Source organism: Cyprinodon tularosa, unplaced genomic scaffold (genome assembly GCF_016077235.1).
Source record: "Cyprinodon tularosa strain WSP-4 unplaced genomic scaffold, ASM1607723v1 ctg96, whole genome shotgun sequence".
NCBI lineage: Eukaryota > Metazoa > Chordata > Actinopteri > Cyprinodontiformes > Cyprinodontidae > Cyprinodon > Cyprinodon tularosa.
In genome coordinates, this window is record NW_024039740.1 from 79738 (window position 1) to 106171 (window position 26434).

Below are 26434 nucleotides of genomic sequence, written 5' to 3' on the forward strand. Positions count from 1 at the left end.
TTTCCAGACTGATGACATTATTTGTAAGGTCACTGATGATGAAACTGTAATGCTTTTGATGATACAGACTTGTGATGAGTATTCTGACTTTTATCTCTAAACAGCAGCGCAACCTCAAAATTAGAACATATATTTATCAGTACATTCTGAGAGGTCTGCACTCTTCTTTCTCATTTCCTTAATTCAGTCAAGATAGAGTGATTTGATGTCTAAGTTTGAAATGGACAGACAAATGAAGCTTTGTTGAACATTTACATTCTGATTGGCACTCTAAAGATGCCTCATTAGCTAATCTTTGTACCAAACAGCTGGAAAACCCTTTGTAAAGAGTACACAAATGTTTAGCAAAAAAAATAAAATAAAATAAATAAACACACAGAAAAACAAACCGGGGGCTATGACCAATCCTGCTCTGTACAATCAGGTTCCATTGCTCATGCTGGAGTCAGCGGCTTCAAACAGAGCCTTTAGTCAAGGATATCTGGCTCAAACATATGTCTTTTCAATTCCACAGAAAAATGCATGTCAGCTTCCCTTTCATAATCAATCATTTTTACTGTGCTGCTGTTACTGTTTTTGGATTAGACAGACAACACTGACAGTCTTAGCTAATTAATGTCAAAATCCTGTAGCCATTATGTACATAATTAGGCTAGCAACGCATACACTGTTTGGTGCAGAACATAGTCATAAAGTAAGAAACTTCTTAACGAGGTTTGCAAATATTTCTACTACTGTTCACTCATTCCTTTAGTTAAAATTTTAAATAATAAAATCAAGCAGCTGCAGCGACTCTTTTGACTGTTAGTTAAAGTAACTCCCTCATCAAAATTCCTCAATACTCACCACACCTTAAAGAAACATTTTTCATTAAACAGGGCAATGGGCAGCAAAGAATCACTGATACAGTCAGGGATGTAGGCTGGTGTGTGTGGTTTGATGAAACAGAGAAACAACTATAGCTCAGATTGATGAGGAACGTAAAGCATAGATTTTTTCATAGAGAAAAGAAAGTGGGTTGAACTGCATAATCACAAACAAGCCAGGCTGCTTATGCCATGCATAAGAAATGCCAGTGTTGAATATGCAAGCATGATAGCTAAACCAGTTAAGAATGGAAGAAGGTGACCTGCTTAATTTAATCCTGTTTTCATTTATTTGGTTGGCCTGGTGTTAACACACAGCGCCAGAAAACACTATGAATAAAGGCAAACTGAGAGGAGCTGAGCAAAGCTGTTCTGGGAGACCTTGTAATAGCCATTTAGCGCTGCTTTATGGTTTAAATAGACTTTGTAATACAGAAAACTAAGCAGCCAGTAAAAAAAAAATTAAATTGAAGAAAGGAATATTAAATAAAAATATTAGATATATATTTATATATATAGACTATATAACACGATTGTATACAAAAATAAATTTCATTTAAAACAGCTTTGGACAATTTCAGTTTTTTGAGCGCAGCCTTGAAAACAGTAATAAATATATAAAAAGTAATATAAACATATGACTGTATATTTACAGTTCTCACATTAAATTTATATATAAAAATATATAAAAAAGAAGCTGATGGAGCTGCTGTAGTAGAATTTTGTTAAACAATAGTTTGAGGCAATCGCTGAAAATCAGGTTTTTTTTGTAATGTTCAGGAAATGTTCAGACTTCTGCACCTGTTGACTGTATGTTGGTTCACTGTTCATGAGCTAGGTACCTTAATTTCTCTGCGACAGTTTGTTTTTAGAACTTTTTTTTTTATCTGCTTGATCACTGAAATGTATACCTTACAAATATAAAGTTCTCAAACATAACCTCTTTGGAAAGCTGTTTATTTTAAAAGGACAAATTGCAAAATAGAACACTTGCCTTTAAGTGCACAGCATACAAAAGACTCAAATGCCATAATATTATGTTGTTTTTATTTTTCTCTCTTTACAAAATCCAACAATACTGTATCTTTCCTAGATGTGTCCAACCAAGATCATAAGTTACAAATTGGATAATAAAAAGGTTTGATGTTGAAAATATAAAACCACTATTATTCTCTAACAAATAAAGCCTTGTTTTTGTCATTCCATCTAGGTGGAGGATGCATAAGTGGCACAGTTGTACTCTGGTTCCAGATTCTGTTAGACGAGGATTATCTGGATCAGGAGAAGCCTGTGGAAATGGTTTAGAAACAAGAGGCAAGTATTGACCCTCACCTCAAGTCTTTCCCTCCCTATCTGTTCTCCTCATCAGCTGCTGCGACCATGTATCTCATGTTATAAGACTTTTTCTTCAGTCCAGCCTCTTAATTCTTCTATTCTTAAATATATATATATATAACTGACTGTGTATGTAATACAAACAGTTTGTAACATATTTGCTACAATGAGAAAAAATTACCTAAAAACAAATCACGCGATTTTATTTGATTTTATTTTATCATATCCTTCCAATGATATTAACCCCTTTCATAAATTCCTGTAATTGTAGTTCATTTGTACAGTTTCATAACAGTACTTTTTAATTGTGGGTCTTCGTTCCCTGAAAGGGAACACAAATATGACACTCCATTAATGTTTTTTTAAAGATCAATAATTTAGGTATTTAGCTGTATTTATGATTTTTGAAAATGCTTTATGATACATAGAAAGATTTTTAGAAAAAGACAAATTGTTACAACAGTGGTGTGTTTTACTGTTAAAATAGTGTTTTACAAACATTTATGTTATGCTTCCAAGGATGCTTAAAATTAAAGATGAAGTTTGTTATTGTTTGCTCCTTTTGAAAAGAGCAAAGCACATAATTATAAGTACTAACTTGCTTCTCTAAAATAAATGTATCAAACAGTTCTTCCTTAGCATTTCACAGTTTTCCCAATATTTAAATGATTAAAATACCATAAGGGAACATAATAAACTTTGAAAAGGGAAACAAATGTAAAAGATGTATCTTTTCTTTTCCCTGTATGATCCAATTGAATTCTGCTGCATCACTCTGTTGTCTTGAAAGCAGCAATTCTCTCTCTTTATAATTATGACTGACATTTCTGAAACAAATTTCTGATGAGCACACAACGCAAAGTGTTTTTGGCGTTCCCAGGTTAAGAGCAAGCCTCATTGACCTTTACAGCATCGTATTTGAATGTGATTAGATAATGGCTGAGTTAAGTACCTGTGACATTTCGAGAAAACTGAACTGCAAGATGAAAATTTGTAAATAGCACAAACAGAGAATTTAAAAGTAGATTTAAGAATGACAAAGAACTTTGAGTTACACTCACTCCATGGATGGCATAACCAATTCAGTGAAAAGGATACATAAATGTCAGACTGATGTATAATTAGGGCAAAGCAATCGGAAGAGGTAAATGATAGAGGAAGGAAACAACTTACACCAGTTTTATTCAAGGGTTCAGAACTTAGGGCTAGAAATCACCTTTAAAGTCGTAGGGAAATCAGTCTTAAATATCAAACCATTCTGGCTTAAACATGCATATAAATGTACTCTTTATCAGACTATATTGTCCCAAAAATTTTAATAGTTCTATAAAAAAAAATAATAATCTGCCTTAAAATCTGCTTTTTTGCCCCCATTATTTAATGCAGGCCAGATAATTATACATCATTCTGTACATTTAAATTCGGCCAATCATATATCAATGGTCATATGTCAATCAAATTTTTGCGGTTTTCCTAATGTGTCAAATTGAGTCAAAGAAATGAGTGAACAAGTCATTTTATCAATGCCAAATACAACTTCTTGAAATATTTTAAATATGTCTGATATGTTATTTTCTTAAAATAATAGAGAGTAATGCTGTAGGAAGAGTTCCTTGATAAAACCCTACTCTTACCTGATTTATAAGTGTGGAAACACCTATTATCTTTGAATCCTTAACAAGAAAGTGTAAATCCCAATGGAGGAAAATAATCTTGAAAATAGAAAACCTTTGCATTAGGTAAAATAACGTAAGTCAGTGTTATATATTCTCAGTAAAGTTGCTTCAAAATAGGAGCATTTTTCTTTTTTATAATATGAACAATTATATATTTTTTTTTATTATCAGTCACATTTTACCTTGAAAAAAATAGGAAAAACAGATTTTGAGAGGAGTGGTAGGGAAGGAAAGCGATGAAGTTCATTCTGAAAATACATATTCTATACAGACACAATATTTTCTTATGATATACAGAGCTGCACAGTTTTTTATCTGGTATAAACAGATAATGTCAATCTTTACAAAGTGCTCTGTCCTCCAAACGACACAAATTTAAAGTGGATTTTGGCAATAAAAACTTGAATGGATAGTCTCATAAATCCCTAGAGCAATATTTATGTTTTCAGGGATCTACAGAATATTAAAGAGCACAAATCTTTGTTTCATGAGTGCACTGTTAGAAAAATAAAGAAAATTTTCTCTTTTTCTTTATCGTCATTGAGGATACAACACAGAAGTCATTTTGCAGTATCTCTTTTTAGCAGTGTCCATGTCGGATAAGGTTAACATGTGCTGTAAATAGTTTTAAAATTAGTACACACAGTGTGCTGTTTCCCTGTTTGTTTGTTACTTGTTTGTATTTTTTTTTTTTTTCCTTGTGTCCTCTTTTGCCAACATAGCTCTGGGAAGTGATGTCCCAGAGCTAGTTAATAGCCCAACAGATCAGCTTTCTCAAGTAGATCATTTTGCTTAGTGTCATTGGTAATTTTGTATAAAGCAATATATGAACTGGTTTTGGGAATTAAATCGTATGCATTGCACACTAACATGGAAAGGGAGTTGAGAAAGGAGAGGGGTTAAGAATTAAGGGGAAGGAGAAAAAGATAGAGAAAATAAAGGGGAAAGAAGGAGAAAGTGAAAAGAGATAAAGAAAAAAACAACACAACAAAACAAACAAAGAAAATATACAGTAATTGCGCATACTACTGTATATAGTTGTGTACCAAGGTAATAAATGCTTTAACGCTGTGCCCCAAGACAGAGGAAAGACACAACCATTTAATGACATTGATAAAAATATTTTATTTTTTCACCCATAACTAATACATGGTTTGTTTCTGATATAATATTAACCACATTAATAACTTTTTTTTTATATAATATTAATGTAAAAGCTGATGGAACAGCAGTTTTTATGGAATAATTTCTCGATAATGATTAATTTAAAATATTTATTTGGTAAATTACAAAGTCAAAGCAGCTACATTTTCAGGTTATTCCTTTGAGTTTAAAAATAAGCAATAAGCATTAGTGACATCAAGAGCCTAATCTTCGCGACTGCAAGAAGAAGAAGAGAAGAGGCGTTAAATTGATGTGCAAAATCAGTACTATAAAATAAGTGGTTGCGTTTGCATTTGTTATGGATAAGACATGCAGAATCTGTTTGGTTGTGTATGGCACTAATCAGGATGTGATTTGCTTATGCAGTTAGACAGATTTTGTCCCAGCATGCAAACAAATTAGAGGCACTACCTTATAGTACTAAGTAGTGGATGACTCCTCAAGAGCTTGCCACCATCAGTGTGTGAGTGTGCGCGTGAATGGGTGAATGAATGTAGTGTGAAGCGCTTTGGTCAAGTCTCCTGATTTGAATAAAGGCGCTATATAAGTACATGCCATTTACCATTTGATCCTGAATTTCTAATTTCTAATGCATGCAGTACAAAAGTCAGCTCAACGTTCAATTCATGTAGTGATTTGACTCAGTTTGTTCCCATAAATAATTTGTTTGTTTGAACAAAACAATCATTAAAGACAGAAGTTAAAAGAATGTCAATGAGCATTAAATCTCATGAGTTTCTCGCCTTTCTATGTTAGAGTTTATTCCGTTATTCATGACAAGTTCAAAGTCCGTTTCAGCTTTGCACCTGTAGCTTAGAGCATAAACTCTAGATTAGACTTAAGGTTCTATTACTTTATGTTTAAAATGTTTGGAAACCTGCTCTGCACATACAGTATTGAGCTGTAGTTGAAGCCTCCAGCCTTCAAGTCTACTACCCTGCCACAAAACCTTTATGGGATTTCTTCCATACAGATCAGTCAAACTCACACAAGTTTGATAAGGGAATTGATTCACAGCAGGTCGTACCAAACGACTTTACTGCTTTAATGTTGAAATAGAGCTACAGTCACCCCAATACTTTTAGTGTTTTTCTTGGGTTGTTCTATTCTTTTTTTTTTGTTGTTAAGGTTATATTTTCTTTTCAGCTTCAATCTTGATAAAGTGTAAATATTTTCTCTCTAGATTGCAATACATGATACATATAATTTTTTGCATTCCACCTTAGAGCTGCTATCAGCCTGCATCAGAGCAAAATTGCAAATGTGCAATTGTGTTAATGAAGTTATGTTGACTGCCCAGTTTTCCCATTGTCTGGTATAGTGGGCAGATAGTCAAGGAAAGGCCTCCCAGCCCGGCCTTAATGGTTCCGTTCGGCTGAGAAGACGCATGTTTGAAAAGCATTTCTGGGTCCCATTGACTTTTACTTTAGAATGATAGAAACTTAGGTGCTTTGAATCATCATATTGCACATGGGAATGATATTTTAGGTTTTTAAGCTGAGATGAAGTTTTCCATACTTCAGTCATTATAACCCTCACTACCCTACTTGCCACTGGCAAAAGGCTATATGCATTTATAAGCCCCTTAAAGGTCTTTTGCATATTTAGTAGAATGCACTGGTATTCAAATGCTGTTGCATAAGAATATATATTGCGATTTTCTAAATTACAAAGCCTTGTGTTTCTGTTGAGTTAGCAAACCAATATGAAACGTAACGGTATCAAAAATATAAAATAATTCTTTAATTCTTTAACTTTATGATAATTATACCCCTAATGAATATAGTTCCATAGAAATTTAATGAAAAAGCACACAACCTAGTAAGAAGTAAGTTTTCTTCTTTTTTTTATAGCTTTCATATACTGTGCCATAATCCAACCCCCAAACTGTGTCAATTCTGGCTGCATGCATTATAACCTTTTCCAGGTAGAAATGAAGCTCTTGCAGAAGATTATTCGGTGGAAAATGAGTCCTGCTGATGATCTATAGCTGCAGGAAAAAATTGTCTTAATGGCTTTGATGACTCGGGTCTACATTGCTCTTCACAATGCTTTATGAAGAACCTTTTACAATGAATTCATATCAGATGGTGAGAGTGAGCTTAGAAACTGCTATTAAGTGTAATAATAGAAAATGCTTCTTGGGCTGATGGCAAAAGAAACCTACTATTGATAAAATAATAATAATAATAACATTCTTCACATGTAGTCAATAGCCCAATAATAAATATATGGATATGTTTCCCTAAAATATAAAGTTTTTAATGACTATTCAATATGTTTACATTTATCTAACAATTATAGAAAATCCTCAATGCTACTATAAGAATAGCACAATTTCTTAGATTCTTCTTTAAAAGCCACACAAAGGCATCAGACTGAACTTATAATGTAAAAATTGTATGGTTGAACGGTTCAAAGTCAGGAAGTCCGAGCTGCGATGCTAATAAGTCACATGAATGACAGAATTAAGCTGTCTTTGCTAGAGTTGGCTATATAAGTGGAAAAGTGAAGGGACAGAAATACATGCCAGTGGAGACAAGCAGTCATTACCATAGTGATAATAGTTGGACGACTTCTCGGCAGATTTTGATTTCTCTTTTTTTTTGTTTTAGTTTTTACTAAAAAGAGGATTTAAAGCTCCCTTAGCAACAACCATAACCAACTACTACATTTTTATAATTGATAAATGCCTTGTTTTTAGAACTACTTTACTTTTAGTTTTATATAAATGTACGATAACAGTTATTGTTGCAATTGTCAATGTTTACCCATTGAATCCAAAGCAAGCATGTTACATACTATACAGTTTGGCCAAAGTGCGACATTTTATCATTAAATGTTTTATTAATATAAAAGACTGGTGTGGGTCTTAAATTTATGAATTGATGTGGGTTTGTAAATAACTGAATTGAGCTGAGTTTGTAAACTAGTGAATTTCCTAAACACTATTTTGAATTCGTATATGAAGAAAAAAACAACTAAGATTTAACTTCAATTTAAAAGCTTGAGCTTTTCTAAGGTATTCTGGATGAAAAGTTTGTAAAAGGAGGAACGTTAATTTACAAGGGTTAAGCCCCAAATGACCCCTTTCTACAGCACATTTTTACCTGAAAGTCTAAAATATCATTGCTTTACAAATATACAGTATCAAAAATTGTATGTCCAAATTTATTTCTACCCTTTTCAAAACTCCATTAAAAGGTCTTAATTACTGCCTTTAGAGCAAGCAAACTGTACTTATAATTGCTAATCATCTTTTTGCAGTCATCATCATTTTGCAATCATCATTTTCAATTTTAGCTTGGCATCACCCTAATCTAGAACCTGCACAGATTCAAGCCAGGACTGCATTTTGGCCTCTCTGCAAAGTTACATAATTCAATGAAAAAAAAAAAAAAGATTGTTTGAAACCTACATCTTCTATGAGTTCCGATAATTGATCAAACATCTGTAATGATTTGTTAACAGGTGGTTCTATTGCGTCATCATTTATATAATTTAGGGCCTCTTGGGGGATTTACAGTATAAAGGCCACATTTGCAATTTTTTTAGTTTAAAAAAATATTAATTTTGGAACCCAAAACCTCCTGGCCATGTGCACTGTGTGAATATTAATCATCATGTAAATGAAAATTGTCCTCTCTCCATGTGTCGCAGGGATCAGTTGTGTTGGGGAGGACGGTATGCCGGCCAACATGACAGAGTGCCTGCAATGGGCTGGCCCCTTTCCCTCTCATATTAGAAAGTGCCGGGTGGCGTGCAAGGAAGACTGCACTCTAACTGCTTGGTCCAAGTTTTCCGAATGTGCCGGATGTGGCAGCTCACGTACTCGCAGGCGTTCACTTGTGGGTAAGGACTTTTCTTGTACTTTTCATGTTGTGCTGACATCAATATCATATAGAAACAGCTGCCTTATTCATTGCTGCTGGAACAGTACCATTGTCCTCTAGGGTCAAAAATTCTCACATTGCTGCTGCATGATCGTATTGATATGGCTGACAGTGACTTTTAAAATAAATTAAAAAAGAGAAGACCAAAGCTTTTTTTGGGTATGTCTGCTAGTTTGAGTTTACTGCTAATTCCTCCAGGAAGCCTAGGACAGCCTAATGCTTATTGATCTTCCAAAGGAAACAGCAGACAGAATTTATTTGCTGCTTCTTGGACAGTACTAATTGGAGCATATTCTTCACATACCGAAAAGCTTGTCCTCTTTGATATGCCATGTGAAATAAATTGTGTCTCAACTGTCATTCAAGTCATTTTATTATAACTGTACACTGTCCCTGTAGCATAGCATCCGGTCTAAATTAGCTCTCATACAGCTTGTAATCTCCAACTTTGGTGCAGATGGCAGAATATGATTTGCATGTCGTGGTTACAGGCCAGACTGGATACTATTTGTCCTCATGAATATTTAATCTAATGCCAGAGGGGTTGTAGTAAATATACCCTTTATCCCTCCATAATGTCCTAAGAAACCTACACATGACATAAGACTGTGCAGATGTGGGTTTCTCTGGGAACAATTTGTTAGAATACTTATTTCTTCAGATAAGTTCCTTTTATTTCATTTTTGGCAGAGAGATTGATGGGTAACAAGTGGGATCTGTTTTATTTTATTTTTATTATTATAATCATTACATTACTTTTTGTTTTATTTAATTTGCAGTTCCAGAAAGTGGTTAAGAAAGCTGGCTGCTTTCACAGTTCATCTGTGTAGTAAAGCCTGCCTGAGCCCAATGAGGACTACTTTTTTTTTTATTGGAAGTGAAAGTTGCTTTAGAGCATTAAAAAGCTGTTTAACAAAAGAATGCGTAAGAGCGGGTTATAATTCTGCAACCGCGCACATCAAACTTCGCTTGGGTCTGGTCGCGAACCAGTTTTGCTGGTATGTTTCTGCAACGTCTGTCTGGAATTTCTAGGGACGCACAGCAGCTCCCCGCCAAAGCGCTAGGGGAAGCCCATAAGAGAACTTCGGCTGATGGTCACTAGAACTTCCTCGGCAGCGCTGGCGGGAGTGTTTATTTTCAAAAACAACATGTCTGAGGCATCATACAAGTGGTTGTACTTCCGAACCTCCTTGATGAACCTTTCGTCATGGTTATCCATTCTTGTTAATTCTCCTCGGTTTTTAAAAATGGCACACCCCGCCACCGAATCGAGAAGGATGACCACACAGACAGCCAGAGAAGCAAACCAAGGACCAATCACAGCTGCTTTTTGTCTGCGCAGGTTTGCGACCGTCCAACGTGTTGTCAGGATTTTCTCTAAGTGCGCAACGACGGCTGCAGAGACCCTGTGGTGCGTGGTCACGAACAGAGACAGATTTGCCAGTTGCAGAGGCCATGCGTCAGAAGTATAAATTGGCCTTAAGTTATATTGTGTTGCTATTGAATGTTACGAATGTCAACTGAGTCAGTGTCCTTTTGTGCACATCAAAGGTGTTACAGATACATGTCCATAAATAATGCCTTTTACATATATCAGTTGTTTACTTAAACACATATGAGAGACAGATATTTAGACTTACAAATAGGTAAAAGAAAACTTATTATACTTTTTAGATTATTATTAATGTAATAATCAAGAGTGACATTTTTTCCTGAAAAAAAAAAGTTTACTATTCTTGGGTTTCAAATATTAGAAAAAAAACTATATAGCATTAATAAATTAAATGATCCAGCCAATGTAAATTATGACAACATTTTCAAACCTATGGATTAATATTGACATAAGGCTAATACCTTATATCCCCAATCCACAAATCATGCAGGAATGTGTTTACAACTGTGTCACCTGGATAAAATGTTCTCCGTGCTATTTTGCATACAATCTTTTTCCAACTTCAGTGAGACAAAAGTAGGCAAAAGAATAACATTAAATGAACATAAAGCTAGACTCAGTGTTTTTTAGCCTCTGATAACATCCACCTGCTCATTCTTCCATATATCTTAAAAGATACGCAAATCACAGGCTTTCTGTGGTTTAGAATCTACACCCCTTACTTTAAGCTTTGGGGAATTAAACACAATAAATTACCTTCTGAATGAATAGATGTATGTGGTGCATTTCTCTGTTAGACAACGACTCCACATTCTGCTCTGTTTGGGTAACTCAATAATATTCTGAGTCCACAGGGTACCTGCTCCTTTCCTGTGATGAATCTGCATGCTGAATTTCCAATACCTTATGGAGCTTTGATTCCACAAAGTCTAAAGACATGCAAATTACATGAACATGACTGCCTGCAGTTGGAAATAGATTATATGTAAGATGAATTTGCCGTTATGTAGTGGATATATGCTCTTTAGAAGCAGTGCTAAGGGGGTTTTCTTTTTTATACATGCTTGCTAAAAAAACAAGACAGATTAAATTGATTTATATTGATTTGCAGATATCATTACAAAGAAAAAAAATCACTTTTACTTGAAAGTAAAAGTTTGTATTTTGTATGTTATAGTTGGGAAGTCTAAAATTAAAAACACATTTTTATGAATCATGAATGGATAGTATAATACCACTCATGGTCAAAAGCTTCAATACATGCCTTTCTTACAGGCCGGGAAAAAAAAACCTGAGTAAAACAAATCGGTAAGCGATCCGGATTAAAATCGCATTCAATCAGCTTGGCTACGATCAGCATACAGCGATAGCATCAGACCCAGTCGACCAGCTAATGTACATGATACCATTGAGCACGGAGGGACGTGACACACCACGCCAGTTGTGTCTGATCTAAAGAGCCAAAACAACACTGCTTACATCTGATAAACATGGCGCAGCTCTGGTGGGAGAGATTCGGACAGACAAAAGCCCACTGACCTTACCCTGGCTTTCGTCCATGTTGCTCTGCATCATTTACTTTCCTGATTTCTAGTGAGATATTCAATGCTAACCCAACGTGATCGCGTCACTGGAGAAGCATTAGTGGGGGATAGAGACCACACAGCTTGCCAGCGATGGTCAAGTCAAGCTTCTTTTGTCAATGTTAAAAAGGAACCAAATGTCGATTGTTAATGGGCCAAACCATATTTGAAAAACTTGCGATGACCTGCTAATTTCAGTGGTATAGAGGCTATAGACAACTCTTTTTGGCAAAACATATGAAAACAACAAATATAATATACACTATATTGCCAAAAGTATTTGCTCACCCATCCAAATTATTGGAATCAGGTGTTCCAATCACTTCCATGGCCACAGGTGTATAAATTCAAGCACCTAGGCATGCAGACTGTTTTTACAAACATTTGTGAAAGAATGGGTCGCTCTCAGGAGCTCAGTGAATTCCAGCGTGGAACTGTGATAGGATGCCACCTGTGCAACAAATCCAGTCGTGAAATTTCCTCGCTCCTAAATATTCCACAGTCAACTGTCAGCTGTATTATAAGAAAATGGAAGTGTTTGGGAACGACAGCAACTCAGCCACGAAGTGGTAGGCCACGTAAACTGACGGAGCGGGGTCAGCGGATGCTGACGCGCATAGTGCGAAGAGGTCGCCAACTTTCTGCAGAGTCAATCACTACAGACCTCCAAACTTCATGTGGCCTTCAGATTAGCTCAAGAACAGTGCGCAGAGAGCTTCATGGAATGGGTTTCCATGGTCGAGCAGCTGCATCCAAGCCATACATCACCAAGTGCAATGCAAAGCGTCGGATGCGGTGGTGTAAAGCACGCCGCCACTGGACTCTAGAGCAGTGGAGACGCGTTCTCTGGAGTGACGAATCGCGCTTCTCCATCTGGCAATCTGATGGACGGGTCTGGGTTTGGCGGTTGCCAGGAGAACGGTACTTGTCTGACTGCATTGTGCCAAGTGTAAAGTTTGTTGGAGGGGGGATTATGGTGTGGGGTTGTTTTTCAGGAGCTGGGCTTGGCCCCTTAGTTCCAGTGAAAGGAACTCTGAATGCTTCAGCATCCCAAGACATTTTGGACAATTCCATGCTCCCAACTTTGTGGGAACAGTTTGGAGCTGGCCCCTTCCTCTTCCAACATGACTGTGCACCAGTGCACAAAGCAAGGTCCATAAAGACATGGATGACAGAGTCTGGTGTGGATGAACTTGACTGGCCTGCACAGAGTCCTGACCTCAACCCGATAGAACACCTTTGGGATGAATTAGAGCGGAGACTGAGAGCCAGGCCTTCTCGTCCAACATCAGTGTGCAACCTCACAAATGCGCTTCTGGAAGAATGGTCAAAAATTCCCATAAACACACTCCTAAACCTTGTGGACAGCCTTCCCAGAAGAGTTGAAGCTGTTCTAGCTGCAAAGGGTGGACCGACGTCATATTGAACCCTATGGATTAGGAACGGGATGTCACTTAAGCTCATATGTGAGTCAAGGCAGGTGAGCAAATACTTTTGGCAATATAGTGTATATTAGGTACATTAAAAAAATGGCTGTAGGAACATGTTTTAAAACATATACAAGCATGAATATTTTGTTTCTAAACACTTCCATGGGGATGTTACCACCATATTTTCCAGCAATATGCTGCAATGTATACATATTCAAATGGGAATCATCCCTTCTAATGATCAGAGATTAGATGAGTTTGTCAGAGCTTAACTGGCAATAAACGGTTTAACTACTCTATGCTGCTCAGCATTAGGGCTGTTTACAATTTCTCCTCTGTCAGAATAAGCTTTTAAGAGAGTTATGTGAATTACACAAAAGTAACATGGGTTTAGAAAGACGAGATATCTTTAAGAATATCTCTTTTTAAAATTAATTTTGTTTTTCATTTATTTCATTTATTTTAATTTAAGGTTGCAGTTTCATTTTTTTCCTATGTGTGTATTACCGTAAAGCTAATCATTTAAACCTGTTCTGAACATAATGTCTTTTTTTCAACAAATATTGTGATTGCTATTTTGTTTCAATATTTCCTACACAAAGCACAAGCATGTAGATGGCTTACTCCACGGTTTTATTGTTTTTATAACCTTAAGATCCTGGTTGTCCAGAGTTAATTATTGCAGGGGTTTACCTTTACTATTGCATAGAAAAGTGCTTCCTTCTACTCAGAGACATGAATCTGCATGCTAGCTGCAGCCCTTGCTGTGTCCCAATTCCGGAGGTGCATCATTCAAAGCCCACATTTATAAGCTGATGAGGTTATCGAGATGTGCCAAAGGCTTTCAAGGTTGTCCCAATCCAAGAATCTGCCTGACTGCTTCAAATGCAGCTAACAAATACATCCTTAACTTTTCTGATCTGAAGGATGCATCCAGAGTATCCTTCATTGCCCATCGTGTCCCATGATTCAGTAGGGGTGGCAGCAGATTAATTAAGCTTGGACGGCAAGGGCAGATGAAGGTGGCATATATCGTGAAAAAAAATTTAGATAATACACTTTCTACGACCCAAAATAAACTTTTAAAATATGTTAAAGGGGAACCACAGGTTTGTTCAATTAAATTGTCTAATTCCATTATCTTAAGCTTCAAGAAAAAATGAATTTTTTTAACTCTACTGGAGGTATATTAGTAGATGCATAATTAGCTTATCTTGAGATGCCTGCAACAACGGCACAACTAATACAGTTCGATGATAAAAAAAAAAATAAAAATTCAGGGCAAATAGGATACATTAATATATATATATATATATATATATATATATATATATATATATATATATATATATATATATATATATATATATATATATATATATATATATATATACACACACACACTAACATTCAGAATTTTGTGTTTTCCTGAAAAGTCACACTTATTCACCACCATACGTTCCGAGATGAATAGAAAATAGAGTCAAGACATTGACAAGGTTAAAAATAATAATGATTTGTATTTGAAATAAGATTTTTACATCAAACTTTGCTTTCGTCAAAGAATCCTCCATTTGCAGCAATTACAGCATTGCAGACCTTTGGCATTCCAGCTGTTAATTTGTTGAGGTAATCTGGAGAAATTGCACCCCACGCTTCCAGAAACAGCTCCCAGAAGTTGGATTGGTTGGATGGGCACTTCTTGCATACCATAATCAAGCTGCTCCCACAACAGCTCAATGGGGTTCAGATCTGGTGACTGTGCTGGCCACTCCATTACCGATACAATACCAGCTGCCTGCTTCTGCTCTAAATAGTTCTTGCACAATTTGGAGGTGTGTTTAGGGTCATTGTCCTGTTGTAGGATGAAATTTGCTCCAATCAAGCGATGTCCACTTGGTATGGCATGGCGTTGAAAAATGGAATGATAGCCTTCCTTATTCAGAATCCCTTTTACCCTGTACAAATCTCCCACCTTACCAGCACCAAAGCAACCCCAGACCATCACATTACCTCCACCATGCTTAACAGATGGCGTCAGGCATTCTTCCAGCATCTTTTCATTTGTTCTGCGTCTCACAAACGTTCTTCTTTGTGATCCAAACACCTCAAACTTGGATACATCTGTCCACAACACTTTTTTCCAGTCTTCCTCTGTCCAATGTCTGTGTTCTTTTGCCCATCTTAATCTTTTTCTTTTATTGGCCAGTCTCAGATATGGCTTTTTCTTTGCCACTCTGCCCTGAAGTCCAGAATCCCGCAGCCGCCTCTTCACTGTAGATGTTGACACTGGTGTTTTGCGGGTACTATTTAATGAAGATGTCAGTTGGGGACCTGTGAGGCATCTGTTTCTCAAACTAGAGACTCTAATGTACTTATCTTCTTGCTCAGTTGTGCAACAAGGCCTCCCGCTTCTTTTTCTACTCTGGTTAGAGCTTGTTTGTGCTGTCCTCTGAATGGAGTAGCACACCGTTGTAGGAAATCTTCAATTTCTTAGCAATTTCTCACATGGAATAGCCTTCATTTCTAAAAACAAGAATAGACTGTCGAGTCTCAGATGAAAGTTCTCTTTTTCTGGCCATTTTGAGCGTTAAATTGACCCTGCAAATGTGATGATCCAGAAACTCAATCTGCTTAAAGGAAGGTCAGTTTTGTAGCTTCTGTAACGAGCTAAACTGTTTTCAGATGTGTGAACATGATTGCACAAGGGTTTTCTAATCATCAATTAGCCTTCTGAGCCAATGAACAAACACATTGTACCATTAGAACACTTGAGTGATAGTTGCTGGAAATCGGCCTCTATATACCTATGTAGATATTGCACCAAAAAACAGACATTTGCAGTAAGAATAGTCATTTACCACATTAGCAATGTATAGAGTGTATTTCTTTAAAGTTTAAAGTTATCTTCATTGAAAAGTGCAGTGCTTTTCCTTCAAAAATAAGAAAATTTCAATGTGACCCCAAACTTTTGAACGGTAGTGTATATACATTTATAATCTGAAGACTTGACTGTCCCAATTAACATCTGATCACCTTCATCCCTCACTGTTTTTGAGGTCTTTGAAAGACCCGGTCTATAAAGACCAGGTCTTTCAATAGGTCACACCCTCTCTGTCCTCTTCTGTGTGTCAGAAGTTTACTGTATAATATTGTATAATATTGATAATGATATGCTCTGCATATCAATGATATAATTTGAATAGAGTATTAATATTGATCCCAACTTTTGATTTATATTGATATATATTCATATCTCATACATACTATATTCATATGGATTATTTTGTAACCATGTCATTTATTTTTTTATTCTTATTATTTTATTATGTACATCAGAATAATATAATTTGAACAAATTTGTCTGTCTGATGACAAAAGCTTAAACATCTGATTTCATAGCATACTCAGTGCTTGAGAAGCTATTTCACAAAGTTCCTACTTTACTTTTAGTTGAGTACATTCTAGAGTGACTACTACTTCTGCTTGAGTATCAAAAAATATAAAAGTAGTGCTAATCTTGCTAAATACATTTTTTGGATTCATCATGGCCTTCATTCATTTTGGCCTTCAGTTTCCAAAATAAAATCAGTAAACATTTCCCATATTTCTCTTTCATATGTGGTTTATCAACACTTAGCTGCTAAAGTTAAACAGAACACTCTGCACAAGTCCAGGTGTGTTGTACATTAGCTGAAGAAACCTGAGTAATTTCAGAAAGAAATAAGATATGATATGGTTTCAAAATGAGCCTGAAATTGATGATTTTAAAGTGCTGTTAGGAATGCCTGAAGAAACACGGTTGCTGCCGATGTCCTTGTCGAAGTGAACTAATGTCGCAGTTGCACTTTTCAATCAACCACCAGCAGTGGTGTAGATTGAACAGATTGTTAGTGGATTGCGGTGTGACAGCAGTGGATTCTCACTCTGGGAGGAATGTTTGCAATCAGAACACTTCAGAAACAGATGGGCATCTCAGTTACTGCAAACTCAAGAGGATGAGAACACCCTGGTCCCATGAAACAAATATGACTGCGTGAGAAGAGCAAGAGTTCAGTTCTTTTACTGTTTTATATTTTTACTTCTCTTTCTCTCTCTCCTTTTGGATCAGGGCAAACAGATTTTACAGTACACAGAGTAATTACTTTGATTGTCACTTTCATATTATAATTAGTATATTCACTGGGGATTTCAATTCATTAAAGGTTTTACTGTTTGTTTTTTATGGATACAGGATGTTCTTTTTAACCTCGGAGCCAGTCCATAACAATCTCTATTTAAACACTGTATCAGCAAGCAAACAATATAATTCCATCTGTTCTTTGTTTGTGAAGTAGTTAATGTTGAATCTGTTTCCATTTAGAGCAATACATGAAACAGCGTTGCTAAAAGTAAACATGAAGGTCAAGAAAATCTTTGTATATTTCATAGCCATGGATATTATAGAGTTATAGGGGTCTGTATGCTTTATTGTGCCTAGATTTTGTTTTCTTTATTTGCTATTTAGTTTCTTTATGCTAGGAAAGGTAGGTGGCTTTCTGTTTTGATCCCGCTGCCTTAGGGTCTTAAGACATTTTTAAATTATGTATCAGAAAAGAAAGTTTAAAGGCCCCATATCATTTTATGACCTATTAATTAAAAAAATAAAAAATCTAGGCTATAGCAGTTATTAAACTTTCACAATGATATTAACAGGGAACGACTGTAAAAGCAAAATGGGAAACCAGAGAGACTCATCAAGCTGGAATAGAGAGAGTTGTGCTTTTACTTTCAAGTTATGAAATTTGGATAAACTTCACCTACCATCTAATCATTGTTTCCTTTTTAATCATACATGCAGGTGCCTATTTGCAAAAACCCTGTTAATCATGATTTTTTGGTTTGTTCCCTCCACTTTGAAACTTTGATGCTATCTAAATTAGGCTGAAGCTCAAAGAGCAAAACCTTAAATTTGAAATCTCTTAAAGTAAAACTTGATGATAATCACTAATTAGACCGCAGACCTCCGCCAAGCAACACATTTTGCCCCATATTGTAACTTACACCTAGATATAGGCAAAAATCTGACTTTATCTGGATCATTACCAAATTTTTATGAATTTTTCCTTAGCATGAGGGGCATCTTCTGTAATAATTTACTTAAAATCCTTTCATAGGTTTATAAATAAGGCACACAGTGTGTCTGCAGCCTATGATGTCTGTTCTGCACTCTCCTTCCTCATTCACTCTGCATTCTGCTTTCTTATTTGATTAGCAGATCAAGACTTCGTGTGAGGCTTCATTCACCTCTCCTGTGTTTTTTCCTCAGTATAATATTAAAACACTGGACTGATGCAGTCCGATGCTGAGGCTGTCAATAGTCACTGCTGCCATTCTCTGGTCTAAAGGGGAACCGCTTGTTCACCAAATAATGTTAAAGAATTCTTAAAAAAAAAAAAAAAATGCATCCATCCGTTTTGGATCACCGCCAAAATTAAATGGATGATTCCTTAGACTGAGGCAAACCCTCAGTAAAAATTTCAGTAAAACCCATTCATAACTTTTCAAGTTATCCTGTACACAGGCAGACAGACAGACATACACACACACAAGCTCAACTAAAAACATAACCTCAATGGTCAAGGTAATTAAGTAATAATAACAGGAGGTAGGAATAATTCTACAGAGACACTCCAGCAATTCCCTTAAGGCTGTAGTCTGAAACAAATCTTCAAGGGCTGGTATCCTGCAACTCTTTGAAGTGTACTTTGCCCTACACAACTTAATTAACTGGCCAATCAACCAAACCTAACTAGCATGGTAACAACCTATACAGAGCTCTACAAATGAGCACATATTAGAGTCAGTTGTGCTGAAACAGAGAAGGACCTAAAAGTTGCAGGACTTGTTAGACTAAAGACTACAGTTTGAGACCCCTGCCTTAGGGACTGGAATTCTTTGAGCGACACTTACACCTTTGGCATTGCCAAACTTGTTTTAGCTATAAGGCTGAATCTTTGTTAGTGAATTTGCAATCTTTTATGCTTATGCAGCAATCTCTTGAGAACCCAGCACAATCCGGTCTGTCTTCTCTCTCTCTTCAAAAATTTTCTTCAATTAACTGATGTTAGTAATTTCAATTCAATTCAGTTTATTTATATAGCGCCAAATTCACAACACATGTCATCTCAAGGCACTTTACAGTTCAACCAGATCATACAGTCAAATTGATACAAAGTTTTCTATCTAAGGAAAACCAGTTGATTGCATTGACTCATTGACTCAAATACAATCCCCCACACTAAGCATGCTTGTAGCGACAGTGGAGAGGAAAAACTCCCTTTTAACAGGAAGAAACCTCCAGCAGAACCAGGCTCAGTGTGAGCGGCCATCTGCCGAGGCCGACTGGGGTTCAAGGAGACAGAAACAGAGATACAAAAAGCAGCTGTAAAAGGCGGCCCCGTCCAGGAAACACACAGCCAGGCAGACGAGCTCCAAGGCAGCTCCCATGCCAGAGGACGAAGAGAGCACATCCACTCAGTCACGGCCAGAGAAACAGGACCACACTGGAAAACAGGCCGATCTCCAACATCTATAAACAAGGGTGTTGATGGAAGCAGCACAGCTGATGTTTCTTTCCAGGATGACGTCACAGCCAAACAGGAACAGACGAGGCAAAGCTACTCTGAGGAAAAGCAGAGAGAGCAGAAGGTTAGAGATTGAACTAACAGATTCTGCAGAATAGGAGAACAGAGAGAGAATGAAGCAGAATGATGAAATGGGGGTCCCTATGTCCTCCAAAAGTCTAAGCCTATAGCAGCATAACTATAGAGATAGCTCAGGATAACCTGAGCCACCCTAACTATAAGCTTTATCAAAAAGGAAAGTTTTAAGCCTAGCCTTAAAAGTAGACAGGGTGTCTGCCTCACGGACTAAAACTGGTAGTTGGTTCCACAGGAGAGGAGCCTGATAACTAAAAGATCTGCCTCCCATTCTACTTTTAGAAATTCTAGGAACCACTAGTAAACCTGCAGATTGAGAGCGAAGTGCTCTGTTAGGAACATAAGGAACAATCAGATCTCTGATATAAGATGGTGCTTGGCCATTTAAGGCTTTATATGTGAGAAGGAGGATTTTAAATTCTATTCTTGATTTAACAGGAAGCCAATGAAGAGAAGCCAGGATAGGCGAGATATGATCTCTCTTTTTAATTTTCATCAGAACCCTGGCTGCAGCATTTTGGATCAGCTGAAGGCTTTTAACTACAGTTTGTGGACTTCCTGATAGTAAAGAATTACAATAGTCCAGCCTTGAAGTAACAAATGCATGGACTAGTTTCTCAGCATCACCCCTGGACAGGATATTTCTAATTTTTGCAATGTTCCTCAGATGAAAGAAGGAAATTCTAGAAACCTCTTTGATATGGGATTTAAATGACAGGTCCTGATCAAAAATAACACCAAGATTTTTTACTTTATTATCTGAAATCAGTTTAATCCCATCCAAATGAAGTGACTGGCTACTCAGTTTCTTTTTCAGAGACTCTGGTCCAAAGACTATAACTTCTGTTTTATCTGCATTCAGAAGCAGAAAGTTAAGAGTCATCCAGGTTTTTATGTCTTCAAGACATGCCTGTAATCTATGTAATGGGTTAGCTTCATCTGGATTTATAGACAGATATAGCTGGGTATCATCAGCATAACAGTGGAAATTAATCCCATGCTGTCTAATAATTATACCAATTGGGAGCATGTATAAAGTAAAGAGAATTGGTCCTAGCACTGATCACTGTGGTACTCCACAGGTAACCTTTGAGCGTGTTGAAGATCTATCATTAACATGAACAAACTGAATTCGATCAGATAGATAAGATTTAAACCAGTCTAGTGCTGTTCCTTTAATTCCAACAAAATATTCAAGTCTTTCTAAAAGAATATTATGGTCAACTGTATCAAATGCAGCACTAAGATCCAACAGGACGAGCACAGATACAAGTCCATTATCTGAGGCCATGAGAATATCATTAGTGACTTTCACCAGAGCTGTTTCAGTGCTATGATGAGCTCTAAAGCCAGACTGAAACTCTTCAAAAAGTTCATTATGGTGTAAGTGATCGCAAACTTGTTTGGCAACTACTTTCTCAAGAATTTTGGATAAGAAAGGAAGATTGGATATAGGTCTATAATTGACCAAGTCATCTTGGTCAAGAGACGGTTTCTTAAGCAGAGGTTTAATTACAGCAACCTTAAAAGCTTTAGGTACATATCCCTGTAACAGAGATAGATTAATCACATCTAAAATGGAGGAGGAGATCAAAGGGAATACCTCCTTAAATAACCTGGTTGGAACTGGATCTAACATACAAGTTGAAGGCTTAGATGAAAACAATAATTTTGCTAATTCAGAGAGTTCAACTGGATCAAAGCAGTCTAAACCCGGTTCAGATTCCATGACTACCTCAGGTACAATCGCGGATAGAGGAGTGCTTATGATCTTATTTTTAATAAGATCAATCTTATTTATAAAGAATCCCATAAAATCATTGCTGCTAAGAGCAGGTGGAATGGACGGTTCAACAGAGCTATGGCTCTGGGTGAGTTTGGCAACTGTATTAAAAAGAAATCTAGGATTATTCTTATTCTCCTCTATTAATGAGGAGAAGTATGCTGCTCTTGCTTTACAAAGGGTCCTCTTATACAGCAGTAAACCATTTTTCCAGACTAGGAAGGACTCTCGCAGGCCTGTGGAGCGATATTTTCTCTCCAGTTTCCTAGCATTTTGCTTCAAAGTACGCAGCTCTGCATTAAACCAAGGAGCAAGCTTTCTATTTTTAACGGTTTTCATTTTCAAAGGAGCTGCGTTGTCTAAGGCAATACGCAGAGAACTAGCAACCCCATCAACAAAATCATCAACCTGTGAAGGGGAATAAGCTAAGCTTTTGCACTCTGCAGCACTGCTCAGTGACACAGAGGAGAGAGAAAGTGAAGCAGATTCTTTAAAATTTTTAACTGCACTATCTGATAAAGATCTACTAAAATTGAACCTTCTTTTGGGGGAGGAGAACTCTGTTAAAGTAATCCTGAAGGTTATTAGAAAGTGGTCAGAGAGGACAGGGTTGTGAGGAAATACTGTTATTTCTTCACATTCTATGCCGTATGTCAGCACAAGATCCAAAGTATGAAGATGAGAATGCGTGGGACTATTCACATTTTGAACAAAGCCAACAGTGTCTAAGATAGCATTAAAGGCTGCTCTTAAGCTATCGCCTTCAATGTCAGCATGGATGTTAAAATCTCCCACTATGATGACCCTGTCAGTATTTAATACCAAATCAGAAAGGAACTCTGAAAACTCATCTAAAAATTCAGAGTAAGGACCTGGTGGACGATACAAAGTTACAAAAAGAAGAGGTTTTCTTGCCTTGAAATTTGGATCAGGGAAATTAAGGGTTAAATGTTCAAAAGAGTTGTAGGTATTAATTGTTTTGGGAGTAATCAGTAAGTCAGACTGGAAGATTGTTGCTACTCCTCCTCCTCGCCCAGAACTTCTGGGGATGTGAAAATTTAAATAGCTTGAAGGAGTTGCCTCATTTATGCTCACATAATCCTCTTGCTGCAGCCAGGTTTCTGTAAGGCAAAACAAGTCAATGTGATTATCACAAATCAAGTCATTAACTAGTAGACTTTTAGAGGAAAGCGATCTTATGTTAAACAGACCGCATTTAATTGTTTTAACTTTTTCCCCAATTGGAGTTATTTTGATTTTAATTAGATTATCATGATTTACTCCTTTGGGAATCTTTGCTAATTTATTAGATTTTGGTCGTGGGCAAGACACTGCCTGGATGGAGTAAAGAGTGGGTAACAGTAGAGAAGCTGCAGAGATGTGTGTTAAACTACAACTCTGCTTCCTGGTCTGCACCCTGGGTGGTCAGGGTTTTGGAGGACTAATAAATGTGGCCAGATTCCTAGAAAGAAGAGCTGCACCATCCAAAGTGGGATGGATGCCGTCTCTCCGAATCAGACCAGGCTTTCCCCAAAAGGATTGCCAATTATTAATGTAGCCCACGTTGTTTTCAGGACACCACCTAGACAACCAGCGGTTGAATGACTGGTTGAATTTGCAATCTTTTATGCTTATGCAGCAATCTCTTGAGAACCCAGCACAATCCGGTCTGTCTTCTCTCTCTCTTCAAAAATTTTCTTCAATTAACTGATGTTAGTAATTTATTAATCTAATTGGTTGAGTTGTTGCTTAATTTGAAGAGGTGACATGTCTGAGCAAATTAGTCTATAAGAATGAAGTAATTTTCATAAGTTTAACATTTAAATGTAGGCAACTCAGTCCAAACTTTATATTGGTATCCTAATAAGCAAAGTTATAATTAAAGTGCTTTTAAAATTAAACCTGCTTTTTAGCCTCAGTCAAAAACCTACAAACAATCTGACATAAAAAAAGTAAAATCTAGATTTATAGACGTTGGTACCATCCAAATATTAATAATTGTTTAAAAAAATCTACATGCAAGTTAAACATAACACAATTAAAATTGAACCGCTTTATTTTTATAAGGGACTTGGAAAGAAATATAGTCTGAATTCTGAGAATATCTTCACCTACTGGCATGTTTATTTACCCTTCAAACTGTCACCCTTGCCAGTTTGATACAAAAATGAGGATTTGACAAATCCCATAAGCCTGTTATCCCTCAGCAGATGCAAAAGTCTATGATCCTCAGTGTTTCAGTTGAGAAAAAAAGCTGTTGAAACCAGTCTGTTAGAGTAAACTCCTAGCCTTATCGAAACAGTAAAGACTGGAAAAGTCATGCAGTCTGTCCCCAGATTTAAATAAGTCCGATTGGGAATCAAGAAAGGTTTCTCTATTGACAAGCCAGATGCTTTAGATGGTTATCTTTGAACTTAGTGTTATCTTCTGATCAGAGTGTGGCATAGAAAGAATTTAGAATTTTAAAATTCAACTTTATTGTCATTACATTTGTCACAAGTACAAAGCAACGGAATTCTATCTCTGCATTTAACCCATCCCTTTAGGGGGCAGTGGGCTGCCATTGTACATTGCCTGGGGAGCAGTGTGGAACTTAAGAGTTTTGCTCAGGGACCCAGCGTGGCAGTTTGTCGGAGTGGGGCTTGAATTCAGAACCTCTGGGATCCAAGCGCAATGCCCTAACAACCCCCCAGTTAAAAATTCACTCTCTGAATTTAATCCATCCTCTTGGGTAGCAATGGGCTGCCATTGTGCAGTGCCCGGGGAGCAGTGTGGGTTTAAGGGTGTTGCTCATGGACCCAGACAGGCAGTCCGTGGGTGTGGGGCTCGAGCTCATAACCTCTGGGATCCAAGTGAAATGCCATAACCACTAGGCCACCACTGCCCGACATGAGGCTGGTAAAACAGCAGGATCAAACATACATGGATTTATTAACTGTTCTCCAAAATGAAATTGATAATTTCCAAAAGCTTTACTATAGCATCAGAAAAAGAAAAACTAGAAAAAACATAAATTGAATGACATTTTGATTGATTTTGAAATAGTCAAAAAAAAGATCAAACTTGTTTTTTCAAACATGGGTCCCTGACAGATTGCTAAGTATCAATATAATTAGAAGGCATTATCTATTCTACTTCTTGTAAACCATCTGCAATTTCCTTACCAAAAGATCCATCCATTTTCTCCTGCTTATTCCTTGTCTGGGTCTTCCCAAAAGAGCATGCCCTAAAATTCAAAGCCATGACTTCTTTCTCAAATCTTAGAGTGCTATTAATTGTGCCAGTAGCCTCTAAGCCGTAATATACTTTGTTTTTCCAGATTGTGACTTAAACTTAAAAAAGGAATTATTAAAAATGTGTAGGATACTATGTTGGCTATATAGAACTGAAAAATACAATTCAATTGTCAGAGCATACAGTATAGCTTTTGACCATCCGTATTTCCTTCTACCGAGGACAACGTTTCTTGTTTAACAAAATGCTAAACTAGGTTATGTGTTCCATCCAAGAATCAATCCATCCATTTTCCGTCATGCTTACCCGAATTGGGATTGCGAGGGGTGCTATTGCCTATCTCCATCTGTCTATAGGCGAGAGGCGGGGTACCCCCTGAACAGGTCACCAGTCCATCGCAAGGCGTTATATGTTCCAAAGTGTTCCAATTACATGATGAAAACATTTCTATAAATATATCTATATCTTCTAAAGTTTGTGTCAAAGTTGTATCCTATTGATTACAGTTGTGGTCAAAAGTGTACCTACACTTGTAAAAAATCATAATGTTATGGCTGTCTTGAGTCTTCAATAAGTTCTACAACTCTTATTTTTTCTGTGATAGAGTGATCGGAACACATACATGTTTGTCACAAAAAACAGTCATAAAATTTGGTTCTTTCATAAATTTATTATGGGTCTGCTGAAAATGTCACCAAATCTGCTGGGTCAAAAATATACATACAGCAACATTAGTATTTGGTTACATGTCCCTTGGCCATTTTCACGGCAACTAGGCACTTTTGGTAGCCATCCACAAGGTCCTGGCAAGCTTCAGGTCGAATGTTTGACCACTCTTCTTGACAGAATTGGTGCAGTTCAGCTAAATGTGATGGTTTTCTTGCATGAACCTGTTTCTTTAGCACTGTCCACATGTTCTCAATGGGGTTTAAGTCAGGACTTTGGGAAGGCCATTCTAAAACCTTAATTCTAGCCTGGTTTAGCCATTCCTTTACCACTTTTGATGTGTGTTTTGGGTCATTGTCTTGTTGGAACACCCAACTGCGCCCAAGACCCAACCTTCGGGCTGATGGTTTTAAGTTTTCCTGCAGAATTTGGAGGTAATCCTCCTTCTTCATTATCCCATTTACTTTCTGCAAAGAACCAGTTCCACTGGCAGCAAAACATCCCCAGAGAATAATACTACCACCACCATGCTTGACAGTAGGCATGGTGTTCCTGGGATTAAAGGCCTCACCTTTTCTCCTCCAAACATATAGCTGGGTGTTGTGGCCAAACAGCTCAATTTTTGTTTCGTCTGACCAGAGAACTTTCCTCCAGAAGGTTTTATCTTTGTCCATGTGATCAGCAGCAAACTTCAGCCGAGTCTTAAGGTG

At 36.9% G+C, this 26434-nt stretch overlaps 1 protein-coding gene across 1 annotated transcript in view; it reads left to right on the plus strand.

The window, feature by feature from the left end:
• The window catches only part of thsd7ba (thrombospondin, type I, domain containing 7Ba), a gene marked incomplete at its 5' end in the record, with an annotated part of 167317 nt that overhangs the window by 64481 nt on the left and 76402 nt on the right, over window positions 1–26434 (plus strand). Inside the window, 2 exons of the mRNA XM_038275473.1 lie at window positions 2077–2180; window positions 8702–8893. Of these exons, the coding sequence (XP_038131401.1) occupies window positions 2077–2180; window positions 8702–8893 (296 nt within the window). The remainder of the gene's footprint in view (window positions 1–2076; window positions 2181–8701; window positions 8894–26434) is intronic.